Source organism: Lytechinus pictus, chromosome 1, assembly GCF_037042905.1.
Source record: "Lytechinus pictus isolate F3 Inbred chromosome 1, Lp3.0, whole genome shotgun sequence".
Lineage (NCBI taxonomy): Eukaryota > Metazoa > Echinodermata > Echinoidea > Temnopleuroida > Toxopneustidae > Lytechinus > Lytechinus pictus.
The window spans coordinates 8123186-8137725 of record NC_087245.1 but is presented as its reverse complement, the minus strand read 5'-3'; the positions used below and the strand labels follow the sequence as shown (position 1 = coordinate 8137725).

At 35.1% G+C, this 14540-nt stretch overlaps 1 protein-coding gene across 2 annotated transcripts; it reads left to right on the top strand.

Moving 5' to 3' along the window:
• Nucleotides 1–6958: 6958 nt before the first annotated feature.
• LOC129256663 (carbohydrate sulfotransferase 11-like) lies at nt 6959–14397 on the top strand. 2 transcript variants are annotated; one of them, XM_054894862.2, is made up of 3 exons: nt 6959–7297; nt 9809–9945; nt 11104–14397. In XM_054894862.2, exons 1-3 carry the CDS (start codon nt 7245–7247, stop codon nt 12030–12032), a joined length of 1119 nt encoding a protein of 372 aa, XP_054750837.2. In that variant the 5' UTR covers nt 6959–7244; the 3' UTR covers nt 12033–14397. The 2 variants fall into 2 exon arrangements, with proteins under 2 accessions (XP_054750837.2, XP_063951126.1); XM_064095056.1 differs by lacking the exon at nt 6959–7297 and adding an exon at nt 8328–8721 and having other exon boundaries at nt 11104–14396.
• The last annotated feature ends 143 nt before the right edge of the window (nt 14398–14540 follow it).

The following is a 14540-nucleotide window of genomic DNA, read 5'->3' as shown; positions in this document are numbered from 1 at the left end:
AAGTACAGCTTGATATATCACTTTCCTTTTCTTGATATATTATCATGTTTTTACAAATCAGTGTAAAGATATCAGATAATGCATTACAAGGAGGCATACTGCCTCAAACTGCCTCCACAGTTCTCTTCTGGAGAAAATAATTATTTGATTTTGAGTTAATCACAAAATACAGGACTACTTTGTTCACATTTTTGTGGACTTTTAAAGGGTTGTTTGAAATTCAGACCTGAATGAAAGAATATATGTGACCAGCCCCTCCAAAACCAACAAAAGCCACACAAAATGATTAAAAAGAAAATTATTTAGTTTTAAAATTGTTGACAGTATAAAGATGACGAATTACTGTTTCAGACAAGCTAATTTTCTTATTTTTGCCTTTTTTAACACCAAATTACTATTTTGGTTATCTCCAGAGAACCTTCTCTGGTGACTTACTTTATTGTTGGTTTTGGGATGGATTGTCTTATATATCATGTCTGAATACAGAGAAATGTTTCATCTTTTCTATAAATTGTTACAAAGAAAATATTTCTTTTAATAATTTAGTCAAAATTGAACTCATTGTTTAATCGGAATTGTATAATATAATTAATGCAATACAATGGGATAATCCATGCGCTTACAATGGCAAGGTTATGAGTTTGAATCCCAATTTAGGAAAGAACTTATTATGAAAAATGTATCACTGTTCGATAAAAATAGTGGCGAGACTGAACAAAACACAAGTAGGTTTTCTTGAATCGTGACAGACATGTATCTATCAATGCTACATAAAGATATCTCATACAAAATGGAATATATATAAAGCCTACAAATCATTGTGATATTTTCCTTCCTAGAATGTATTATTTCCTTTGGCGGATGAGCCCACAATAGCTGGGAACCATCATTAGGCCTATGATTTTTCTTTGGCTGTTTTTGCCTTATTTGGCTTATTTGTCATATATCACTTATTGGATATTAAGTCCTTCGATCGCCTCATGATTTTAATATATGTCACTTTCTATGTATTTGGCTTGCGCTCAAAATAAGTCGAAATCACTTAAACGAAATTGAATTTCAAGGTGATTATAAATTCAAAAAGAAAAAAAAAGAAGCCTGGAGCCTACCCCAGGTTCTGCGCCTCCTCCGCCAGCTCATGCATTTGCTGGAGTGCACAAAAGTTCATTGGTTGGTAAATACATATCCAGGAGATGGATAGTGGCCATGCGCACATACACTTGTCAGGGGGAAAAACTGTAGGAAAATAAATCGGACGGCCTAGCCCGGCATTTACCATTTCCCTGCCATACCGTCGCACCGCCCCCTCGAGTCTACCGCCCTTTCAATAGTCAGTGTTGGCAAGTATATATTTTTTTTATTAAATTGATGCATGCATTATTTGTCAATTTACCTAAAAGGGTACCCAATTTTGAAAATAATATGATTTGAACAGATAAAGTAAAATCAGACAAACAAAAAACTGAAAATTTCAGCATAATCGGACAAGGAATAACAAAGTCATAACATTTTAAAGCTTTGCATTATTTCGGTGAAACAGTTCTTTACGTGTCTTCGTGAATATGCGATGGGGAAAGCTAAAATTATCATATCTCACTTATTATTTTGTATTTTATAATATAAAACTATACTTATTCAAGTTTTTCCTAGAATGAAAAAAAAATGGATTCTTTAATGCATAAGAAATTCATTGCTGCAACTTCTTGTTACAAGGAAAGCATGATACACACATTTACAGGGGCGGATCCAGCTTTCGCCAATAGGGGGGGGGGGGCATTTTCACCCATGTTTTCCCCGATCGGCTGCTCAAAGTTGATTTTGTTTGTTTTGAAGGGTTAGTTCTATAAAAGTCACTTCTTGGCCATATTCTTATAAAACATCATACATATATAATAATCCAATAAGCCCTATCATAAATAGTGCGAACGCGAAGCGCGAGCTAATTTTTTTGGAAATTTCGTGTATTTTGTCCTGAAAATGGAACATTCTGGGCAATGTTTGTGATCCTGAACAAGATTCGTATGTAACTATAAAGTGCGTATCAATAAAAACGAGACAGTTTTGAAAAGTCTGTCAAAATTTTGTTTGAAATCATAATGTCTCTATTTTGATGTTAATAGATGCTCTTAAGTCTTATCTTTCAAATTCCATTAGAAAAATAAGTTTCGTTCATGCTTGAGCGAACACGAAACGTTTTTGTCAGGGGTTCAAAAAAGTCTTGCGCCAAAATGGCAGAAAATGAGAAAATATCAATCATCAGACTTCTTGATAATCAGCAGACGCCTCTTAACCTTTTCATTATATTTGTCATAATTTTTTAATTATTCTGTCAAAATTCATTTACAAAACTTGATTTACTTGAATTATTATTTTTTAAATATGATATCTTTTAATATTGAACATTCCTTTATAAAATTGTTAACCCAGATAAGGGGATTTGCTTTGTTAATGGGAGAGCTGTAATTTACTAAAATCATTTAATTTTTGTGCTACAAAGGTTATAGTGCCTTTGAAAAACATGGATCCTTTCTTGTTGATTAATATTGTCCTTTCAAGCTCACAATCTAACTTGTTCAAGGAATCAATGTCCCCTTGACAAAAGCATTCATGTCTTTCAAAGGCATCATAATCTTTGTTGCACATAATAAAATGAATTTTTTGTAATCCGCGAGCTCTCCCCATTAACAATTCAAATCTCCTAGCTTGGGATGACAATAAAGTTTTTTTCTTACTAATGAAGGAATATTCAATGCTAAAAGATAATCTATTGAAATGAAAACACAAAACAATTCTGGTCAGTGTAGGGAAAACATGAGAGCGACGGGTGTTTTCTTCCTCATGACAGCCGAAATCGCCATAAAATATCAAAAAATTGAATGCTTTCGGGCGACCATCTTTTCTAAAGTTGCCGCAATATCTGCCCCATCAATATTCAAGAAAATTAAGAAAATAAATATTCTACATACATCAGAATAATGAGATATGCTTTCAGAGCATAATTACTCATTGGGAAAAAAATACCCAGGCCTTGAAATTAAAGAAATACCCCCAAAATTCAGCCATCGCCCCAATATGGTAAAAATAGCCCCTATGAAAAAAAAAATGTATTCCTTCCCTAGCTCAAGTAAATCAATGCATGTAGATTTGTAAATTAATTTTGACAGCATAATTAAAAAATCATGGCAAAGATAACAAAAATGTTAAGAGGAGGCTGCTGATTAGCTAAAAGACTGATCATCAATATATTCTTATTTTCTGCCATTTGGCGCAAGCCTGTTTTTGGAACCCCTGACAATAACGTTTCGTGTTCGCTCAAGCATGAACAAAACTTGTTTTTCTAATGGCATTTTAAAGATAAAGACTTAAGAGCATCTATAAACATAATAAAATAGACATTATAATTTCAAACAAGATTTTGATAGACTTCAAAACTGTCCCGTTTTTATTGATGCGCGCTGTATAATACGACGATACATATTTCAATAATCAAATAATGCGAGCGCGAAGCGCAAGCTGAATTTTTTTGACACATCTGACCTAAAAATGACATTCTAAGCATTTTATTGCAATCATGACTAGGATAATTATATTTAACTAAACAATGCGAGCGCGAAGCGAGAGCGGAAAAAATTGAGATTTAGACCTAAAAAAATGGACACTATTCTGACATTCCAAGGCAATTTCAGTGGCGTAACAGGCGGGGGGGCAGGGGGGGCAAACTGCCCCCCCTGGCGGATTTCACCGGGAAAATAAAAAAAAAACGGGAAAAAAGAACAAGGAGGGAGAAAGAAAGGGAAAGGAAAGGGGAAAGGAGGAAAGGAAAAGGGGAAAAAGAAAAGAAAACGAAGCAAAAAAAATAATGAAAAAGGAAGGAAAGCGGGAAAAGGAACGAAAAAGAACATTTGAGAAAGAACAAATCATTCCGAAATAGGCCTATGTAATGCAATTGCATGATGGGAAATAAATTAAAAGATGACAAAAAGGCAAACAATAGCGGGAAATAAAGGTAGAATGGAATTTGTCAAAAACTAAATTGGAAAACAAAGAAAAGGGACAAGAAAAAAAAATAACACGACCGGGCTGCCGAGGATTGAAAATAAAGAGCGGGAAGAAAGATGGACTGCATACAAATTTGTGCTATAAGCTTGCTAAATTTTATGCAAATAAGGCTTTGCCCCAGACCCCACGCTGTAGGGGTTCTTCATCTATAATTTTCAAATGGCTCTATAACGCCCCCTGTAGGGACCCTTCATACATTAAGCTTTACGTTTAATCACTGGCGTACAGGCGCGGGGGGAGGGGTCTTGGTTCCACACCCAAGAGGAAATAAAAGAAATTATAGGAGACAACGTATACTGAAATAAATGGAAACAATGAAATGTGTTATTCACTGAATATAATGGAAAAATCTATCACAGAATTCAATTTCATCAGGCATTTCTTTTCCAGCTCGCTTTGCTCGCTGGCGACTTTTTACAATTTTTCCACATTGCTCTGTTTTGCCCCCTCAAAATATTTGGTTCAACTGGGTTGAAGAAGAGTGTTGTGTAAAAGCTATATTCTGTATATACCTGCGATTTGATTTAAAATAGCGGCAATCTGCGAGGTTTGAATGGCTGTGATATCAAAAAGTTCCGGGGGCTCCGCCCCGAACCCCAACCGCATAACACTGCCGTATAGGGTTGGGTCATGGTCCCCAAAACTTCTACAACCAAGAAAAAAAAAGCAAAGGTAAAGTGTAGGATATGATTTTATTTACTGAACATAAACTAAAAAATTATCTCAAAGTTAGATTCTCATGAAATGGGGATTTTTTTTCTCGCTCGCTTCGCTCGCTCGGAACTTATATTAAGCAGCTTTTTAGCACATGCGCTATACTGCGCCCCTCGTTTTTTTTTTTTACTCTTTCTCATGCACTATTGCCGCAAATATTCCTGTTCACAGTGGCGTACAGACCACAAAAAATGAATGGAAAGAGCGAAGAGTGATATATTATTCTCTGGATATCACGTCAAAATCTAACACAAAATTGGATTTTCGTATTAAAAATGTCAAATATTTTGCTCGCTCGCTTCGCTCGCTCGCAACTTTTTTTTTAAAGATAAAATCTGCCTGATACGCAATATCTGACCCTCTCAAAATCGTCGCCTTATTATACCATTACGCCTGTTCATATTATGATATGACAGGGAGTTGTTTGGCTCTTGCCCCCCCTGGCCACCGACCCCTGTTACGCCGCTGGGCAATTTGTCATCATATGAGAATGATGACTATCTTCCTATAGGTGCGAGATAAAACTTATCGATAATCCTTTCTGAAAAATGGGACAATTTGATAATTAGGAATTCATGAAAATTTAATATTATCTTATTTATTAATCTAATAAGTCAATGAGCGCACAAAATTTGTTGACATTAATGCCTGAAAACTATATATAGACACTTGCAATTATGAATAGGATTCGTGGGTTAATATATTTTCAACAATTAATGCGAGGGCAAATCGCTAGCCGAAGTTTTTGATAATTGTCATGAAAAGGGGATTTTTAAGAAGTTTGTTAAAGAATTACTATAAATCTCGAGGTATACATTACTCACCAAGCAAGATGCGTGCGCGCAGGGCTAGCTGATAGGTTTGGACCATGGTTTTGAAAATCAAACATGAAAAGGGATATTTTGAAAACTTTATGCAATACACGAAGAAAATAATATAATAGGTACTCGTCGAATCAAATAATGCGAGTGCGCAGTGCGAGCTGAAAATTTTGATTCTCAGACAATAAAACGAACATTTTTAAAGAGCACTTTTTCAAAATCAATTTGTAAATCATGCAAAATAATACAGTTCGATGTCTGAGCTGAAATATGTTTTGTATAATAATGGCTTCAAAACTTGATATTTTAAGCTCCATATCAGCCTACTGAGCAAGATATGTATTTCATCGAACATGCAATGCGAGCACGAAGCGCGAGTGAAAATTTCATATATTGATATGAAAGTCTTTCCCTCACCTTATTTTATTCACTCGTTTTCCTCCTCTTTTCTTCCTCACTTTTTTCCTCCTTTTTTCCTCCCCTCTTTTCCCTCCTTTTCATTCCCCCCTTTTCGCTTTTTTGCTCCGCCAATAGGGGGGGGGGGGGCGGGCCTCCTGGATCCGCCTATGCATTTATGAAAAATGAAAGAGTTGTGAATTAATGTAAAAACGCAGGAAAACGAAAAGTGGGGAAATGACATAATGAATATTCATGACGGCGTGCATGTAACTGTTTTCACAAAATACTACTTAAGTTTAAAATTCAATAATTAACCTCGTTATTTGTTATCAGATTTTGATGAAATTTTCAGCGTTTTGCTGGATTTAAGATATAATTATATTCAGCTCCGACACGCTCGAGTACCCCTTTAAAATAGATTTCTAATATATGCCTTTCTTGCAACAGTTGACAATTACTTATAATTTTAATAGGGAAACTATGAATTACAAGCTCTGCTTTTTAATAGTTTGCCTTTCATATCCTCATCTTACTGATATATCTGTCTCCAATCTGAACGTTCAATTGTATAACATTTGTCTTATTTATTATGAATAATTTTGATGTATTGTATTATTTTATTATTAATGATTTACTGTCTTTCGATTGACGTTACATTGTATTTGATATTTTATGAGATATGAAAAATAAACTGAACTGAACTGAACATTTCTTCCCCATCCCCCTCTTGTCTAAGCTGCTGCTAGATTATGTACCAAAAAAATATATTTTTTCAGATTTTCCATATTTACGTTTCCAAAATGATGCACACACGGCCATAATTTGATAAAACCGAGACTGTTAACAAGATAGATAAACACACATATCATCGCTTTCAGTAGGAAAGCAAAATCACCAATGATCGAATTCCAAAGGGACTCATTATCTCAATACTAAATATATATAGCCCCATCGAAGGCAAAGTCAAACATGCTATTTGATTCCCGAATATGTCGTGAGCAACGCAAACACTGATCTGTTTAAACGGTCTGACTTTAAAATGTCAACACTTAAAACAGTATGAATTAGGATGTACTCATAAAAGATTTGGCATAAGAGAAGCATCTACAGGCACTTTATGCAGGCTCTATATAGGTCCATCTGTTGAAACAGAAAATATAACGTCATGTCAGATGATTGAATTGTGTAAAGTAACGCTGGCTTCTTACTTGATATAGAAAGCGTGTTACAAATATTTTTTTTTCAAAATGAATGAATGACGGAGAGGGGCAAAGGATCAGAGAAGAGCCCGCGATGAATTCCAAGTAAGTATGATTTTTTAAAACCCGTTTTAGGTGTGTGTTTAGAATGAGTGGCAATGGGAACGGCATCGGATTTTTACTTTCCCATGTCACCATTTTTAAGGGCATTAAAATGTGAATATTTTATAGGGGTCATGTTACTCCAATTTAACTATTTTATCTCAGACATTTTTATAGAACACGAAGAATTATGAATATAATATTATGACAAATATTATACAACCGAAGAAATTGTTATCGTGTTTCTGTAATTGTTTTAAAAATAACACCTCTAGTCGAAATAGTCGGAAAGAAATGAAGCCATTCAGTCAAAGTTCACAATCAGACCTTCATGTGTACCAATACACACATCATGATGAGGCAAAAATAGCGAGGGGTTAAGTTTGGATCAGGTGCATTATTTTCGAAATATTTACCATTTATCATAAATCCTGTTATATATCAAATATACCTTTTTTAAACTATTCTATGGTGTATGTTTTGGAGTGTTGTTCAATAACATTCTGTGTAGTTACAATTTTCATCCACGAGCTGAGTATTAGGAAAATAAATACGTTATAATACGAGAATATCGGGGAAAATAGCAGACATTAGGAGAAGGGTGGAAAGCCCTTGTCATCGAAGGGATATAATCGGGAAAGGGGGGGGGGGGGGCAAGGTATTTAATGTCAATGCAATTAAAGGTAGACAACATGCTCAGTCAATATTCAACCCTATACTATTGAAATGAAAGTAATAATTGAAGGCATTGTTAAGGGAAGGGGAAACATGACAAAATACTTGTTAATGGTACCCTGAGTCCTGATCGAATGATGATGAGTGGAGGTCCATTTAGAACTCCGTATACTATGGTGTCCCCCTTTTAACTTATAGCTCTTATGATGTCAAAAAATAAATGAATAACTTAAGCATGCACATTAAAAAAACCTTCTTAATAATAATAGTCCGTATGCATTGAATGATTATTTTTCGTGGGCCCAAGAACCTTTGTGAGACATATTAATCGTTCAGGACAATAAAAAAAAACTCTCGTCTCCTGAAAATAATCAATATTTCGTCCACCATTACTATACATTCACTGCGAAGAGTCATGCCAGCATAATCGTTCGTCAAAAAGGCTTACCTATGTGAAGCTTGTGAACGATGCCTTTGAGCAGATGGTATGCAAAACCTATGTACAGTTTTGTTCCTAGTTTTCTCCTCACCGTGATGACCCAAAATTGAAAAACCGTGCTTGGATTGCATCTTAAGAGAGCTATAAATGACCGTAAAGTTGCTGTTCATACTCAGTTGTCTACTTTAATTGCGATTGATAATGGACATACCCGAACATGATGCCGTAGAACATCATCATCATGTGATATCATCTGATCATGCCGAAAATTATGACTCGGTTGTCTTTTACCCATTTGAAGAATCCACAAGATGTGAGTATATGTAGGGAAAAGATGAGTTTTAAGCTGAGTCCTAATGAGTAGTGATACATTCAATATGAAGAGAATGTGACAGAGAGAAGAGGGGAAGAGGGGGGGAGGGGGGGGGGGGTAATTCAGGCTGACGAAATTTGATTTTTTTTTTTATACACCAAATGGGGGGGGGGGTCTCATAATGCTGTTCCTAAGTTAAGAACGACTGCACCATTCTTACCGGCGTGTTAAATCACCAATGAACATTAATGGTGAATACATCATTTACCACAAGAAATGACAACCAATTATTCTTAAAGTCTCTCTATACTTACAATAGCTTAATGAAATTGCGCCAGGTCGCTTTGTTCTGATAAAACGTCACCCTGTCATTAACACTATCTACTAGTAATTTATTTCACTATTTTAGGGTAATGGTTGGCATGGTTGGGGAGCCCTTTAATCTTTATGTTCGACAACAACCAAAACATAAGGAGCAGCAGCAGCAACAACAAGGACAGAAAAAACAATAATAACGTTTATATAGCGATTAAATTAAAGACTGTTATTAATTTAAACAGAACACTTATTTCAGACCTGAATACTTGACAAGGCAGTGTGTAACATTGCTTATTTAGTGAGATAAGTGGCATGATTACAAAAGCTAATTATTAGATTGTACTGTATTCAGGTCTGAATATCAAAAGTTTTCGGCTCGCCCCTCGCGCTTGCATTATTTGATAAGAACCATATTCTCGATCGATCCTGAAAATGTCTCTTTGTAGGTCAGTGTACCTGGCTAGTGAGCGCGCTTCGCGCGCTCAATAAGTAACTCAATGTTTTTGTTCCTGCTCCCCATACCGTGACCCACGGTACGTACGCCATATCAACACGATGTATAAGCCTAAACGGTTTCAGTTTTGGATTAAATCGGACTACATTCGACTATTTCATTTTGATTTTCTATGTCATGCCTTTATTTTTCTCTCTCCATTTCTCTCCTCCTCTTCCATCTCCTTTTTTGCATCTCTTGTGTCTCTGTCTGATCTCCCCATCTCATATTTTCCGCCCTTTCTCCATGTCTGTCTGATCTCCTTCATTGTAACAGAACTAGTCTGGATGATTTTGACTCTTTGTCAATGAAGAGATACATGCTGAGATGGTGTGCTTTGTGTATGGTCGCCATGGTGATGATCGTGGCATGGGAGATGGGTTTCTACGTCGCTTCAATTACAGAAGGGAGAGGTAAGTCGGATCATTCCTCATCCGTTTGAGCACTGGGGTATATTGTAGTCACTTAAATACGGGGGCGTGTACTCATGGGGGCCCTCTCTTTGGTAAAACATCACTGAACATTGGGTATGGTTTGGGGAAAAAAATTGCATGGAGAAATTATTCTTATATAAAAGGAAGACGAGGGCCCGTTTTCATTTTTATTTCGTTTATTTCTATTTCCAAAGTTTACGATATGATGTTTGTTTTTCAGCTTTTCATCTGTCATTCATTAATGAATTGAAAATGCAAAATGCTTTAAGCTCTATGCACTAGCGTACCAGTGGCAGGAGGCTGGATGCCTCTTGATATAATTTTGATGATTCTTTGTTTTTAATGTCCACTTTTATAAAGCTCGCAGAAATCGGTTTGCGCGAAAATGTTAATTTTCACGGTCACGGCCAAAAAAACTTACCGTGTCGTGCATTTATCTCTTTTGAGGGGAATTAAGGATAATTGTAAATAAAACACATACATTGCATTTTTTTAAAGAATTCTACCCAAATGAACACTTAAGCCTATATAGGTACACATAACTTTTAAGCTGTTTGTGCCAGTTGGATCTGAGGACATACAAATTAAACAAACCGATGAAAACAAAACTTCATATCAGCAATCTCCAGCATGTTTTATTTATTAAGTCTCGTTATCTAAAGCCCAAAAGGGGGATTTATATTTCATAATTCATTTCATACTTGTTTCTCCACATTTTTCCTTGGCATGACAAGGAATAACAGATGAAAACTCAATCACTGCTACACGTAAACCAGATATAGAGATATCATGTGGATGAGTGAGGGAGGGGGAGTCACTCGAGGGAGTTTTTTGGCCAAAGAATCAATCAATCAATCAACCTCCTTAGCTAAAGTCCATGCGCTCTTCATGATTTATATTTACTTTTACCCATATGAATTTTTCCAAGCTTTGGAAAATCATTTCTCACGAACTTTTTAAAAGTAAGTAGTACTCACTCATGTGGAAAGATGTGTTGATAGTCTTCGCTGAAATAGACCTTTAACAATATTATGAATATGGAAGAAACTTCAGGATATTACTAATATATCGTTTTATAGGAATATTTCAAAGTGTAATTTTTTGTACGCACTGTTTCTCAATGTCTTTCTTCGTCAGGTTCACTTCCCAAGTATCACACAAATCGAAGACATGTTTCCTTGAGCGAAAAAGAAGATCCGAAAGTGATCATCGAACGTGAGCAATCTGAACGACGATCAAACCTGAAAAAAGAGTGCGAATTAGCCGAGATGGACTCAAACACGGTATCGGAATACACCATAAAGCATATGCTTGTGGTGGAAGATTATGAACTGGTTTATTGTTTCATCCCGAAAGTTGGATGCAGCAATTGGAAAAGGATTCTAATGGTACTTGATAATCAAACAGATTCCGTCCAAGGATTAACATCTGATGAAGTTCATATAAACGGGAAATTTAAATTTCTGTCAACGTATGGACAAGAAGAGAGGACACGGATCCTCAAAGACTATAATAAATTCTTCTTTGTGAGACATCCTTTTGAGAGAATCCTCTCTGTATTTAAAAATAAGCTGGAGAATCTAAAAAATTATCGGAAAAATCGACATTTCCATCGATTTGGGAGAGAAATGATCAAACGTTGGCGATCAAGCGCCAGTCAGGCCGAGCTGTTGACCGGCGAGAATGCAACATGGTCAGAGTTCTTACAGTACCTTACCCATACACAAAGACGAAGAAAGTTTGAAATGTCAGATGTCTATTTCAGTGATCATTGGACAGAGATGTACAAGATTTGTTCGCCCTGTACTGTAGAGTATGATTTCATCGGCCTCCTTGAGAATGTTGCTGAAGAGTCGAAATACTTTCTAGATAAACTGGGAGTGGGTAGAAAGGTACAATACCTTGGTTCTGAGACGAGTAGACCAACGAATAGTTCAGAAAGGAGTGTCTATGAGAAATACTACTCACAACTCTCTCATGAAGATCTGGTCAAGTTATGGGAAATATACAAGTATGATTTTCAATTCTTTGGCTATCCGAAACCTTGGTTCGTACCAGATTTGTGATTTAATTCAAAACATATATTAATATTGGATTGTCATAGATGGAGCTGAAATTATCTTCATTGATCATTGATTATTTTTATTTAACAAATACCTGTTATAAAGTTCATATTAGTCGATTTCATGGAAGTGTTGTCAAGAAATTAATTCATTTAAATTATTTTTAATTATTTAGAGTATCGTTTTTCCAGTAACGTAGAATGTATTTTCTTAAATGTCCCAGTGCAACATCAAAGTCATGATTGTTTACTGTTATATAAAGCAATCAGATTTTGGCAATATGAACTCATAATGTTGATTTCAAGTTACGGAAAGCAAATGGCTGACACGATATGACAGGGAGATTTAACTATAATTGAAAGTTGCTTTCAGAGAGAGAGAGGGGGGGGGGGGGGGGGGTGGAGAGAGATTAATAAAAATAAATGCAGATTGTTGATTTAAATGAAATAAGATTTAAAAAAAACTAATGAGAGAGTTGTGTTTTTTTCTTAATTCTGTTTTCCTATTCTTCTCCTGTTATACACATCACTTTAATACCAAAGTTGGATTTCGAATTAAGTGCTAAAAGTAATATATTATATGAAAATATTACCTAACATAATAGGGCATACACAGGCTGTCGCATTCATAAGTGCTGAAATTAACTTATTATCGTGCTTGAAAATCATTTCAAGATCCGTTATATTTTGTTATCGGAATCTCGATCATTAAAATGATAAAAAATAATAGATGGGATTTGTAATACACCCTTTTTAAAGGGACACTCAGGGCTGAAAATAATTATATCTAAATGAATATAGTAAAATTCATTGAGCAAAACTCTGAAAAGTTCATCAAAACCTGATAACAGATAAAAAAGTTAATTGAATTTTAATGTTTAACAATATTTGTGAAAACATTAATTTGCACGCCGTTATGAATATTCATTAGGTGGGTTGATGATGTCATGTCCTACTTTTCTTTTTCTTATTTCAAGCATGATAACATAAATATTTCATATCTTCATACATGTACATGTGTATAAAATGTCTCTATTGTAACAAAATGAGTTGCAGCATTGATTATCTTACACATTTACTCAGTCATGTCAATAGTTAATCCAATTTTGTTTTCATTCTTAGAGAAAATTTGAGTATTTATAATTTCAGGATATAAAATACAAAAGAATAAGTAGTGATGTAACAGCATCTGTATTCATAGAAACATGTAAAGAACTGTTTTAGAAACATTGTATAATCGTGATTGTGAATATTATTAGTTAAGAACACAATGCGGACAAATAATTTGTGGAAGCGCTGTGGTGTAGCGGTTCTGACTCTCGCATTGTAAACAGAGGGTCGTGTGTTCGAATTCCAGCGTACAAGGAGTCAGTCCACACTTAGCCCTTCTCGAAAGCAAATGTGCACCTAACAGGCTGCTTGAAATGCTATGAATCCAGTGACCGGGTAGATTGATAACGCGCTTTTTATGCAATTATTATAATCAAAATGTGATGTAATAACGGATCTGAAGTTATTATTGAAAACTCGGGCTGGTGCAGATGGCTCTATTGTGAAGCGCTTTGAGCAGTCGTAGATTGATAAAGCGCTATATAAATGCAATTATTATAATCGAATTGTGATGTAATAACGGATCTAAAGTTATTATCAAAGATAATTTGCGATGGTAGGAGAATATGAAACAGTAACTGTGAAGACAAGTACCAGTAAAACTCAAAACCCATAGGCCTGGCTACTCATATTTCACAAACTAGTATTTTCGTGAGGTGAACCCAAAGCCCTTGGATAAGCAAATGTGAAAATGCCGGGGTTTTTGCACAATTTTTAATAAGGCAAATATCAACCTACTTTACTTCCCTTTTCTGTTACTTTCCAATACAACTTTCACATCACAATATTGCCAAGAAATCAAATGTTTACCGTCCTTTAATTCACGATAAAGATCGAACTAGCATGATTTTTTATTCCAATGTTCACAATGTATTTCTGATTGTTTTGTGATAACGTACAAGTATATATGACAAGTTTGCTAATGAAATAATGTAACCCATTGTGTTCAATGAGCTACTTTTCAATTGAGTCCCCCTTTATTATATTAAAAGCCGAAGGTTAACAATGTTCGAACTGGTGATGTGAGTGCATGAAAAGCATTATTAACTAGATTGGAATGGTATAATTATCATTAGGGTTTAAAATGGGGTGAAGAATATCAAAAGATTTGAGTATCCTTCAGGTTTTACCTATACGTTGATTATTTTCATGCACTGACTATTTCAGCGCTTCCCATGAGAAACGGAACCGAGATATAGCGATGTGTTATGTCTCAATTGAATGATATATTTATAAAGACAAAAATCTTTTCTAATCTAATCTTTTCTCATTTTGAAATAACTTGTGACGTGAATAGTAGAAAAGAAGATGTAGGTAAATTGAGAGTGAAAAGTCAGAAAGAAGAGTGAGAAAAATCTAAAAAAGAGAAGAAAAATCTGGAAAAAGAAAAACATGAAGTGCA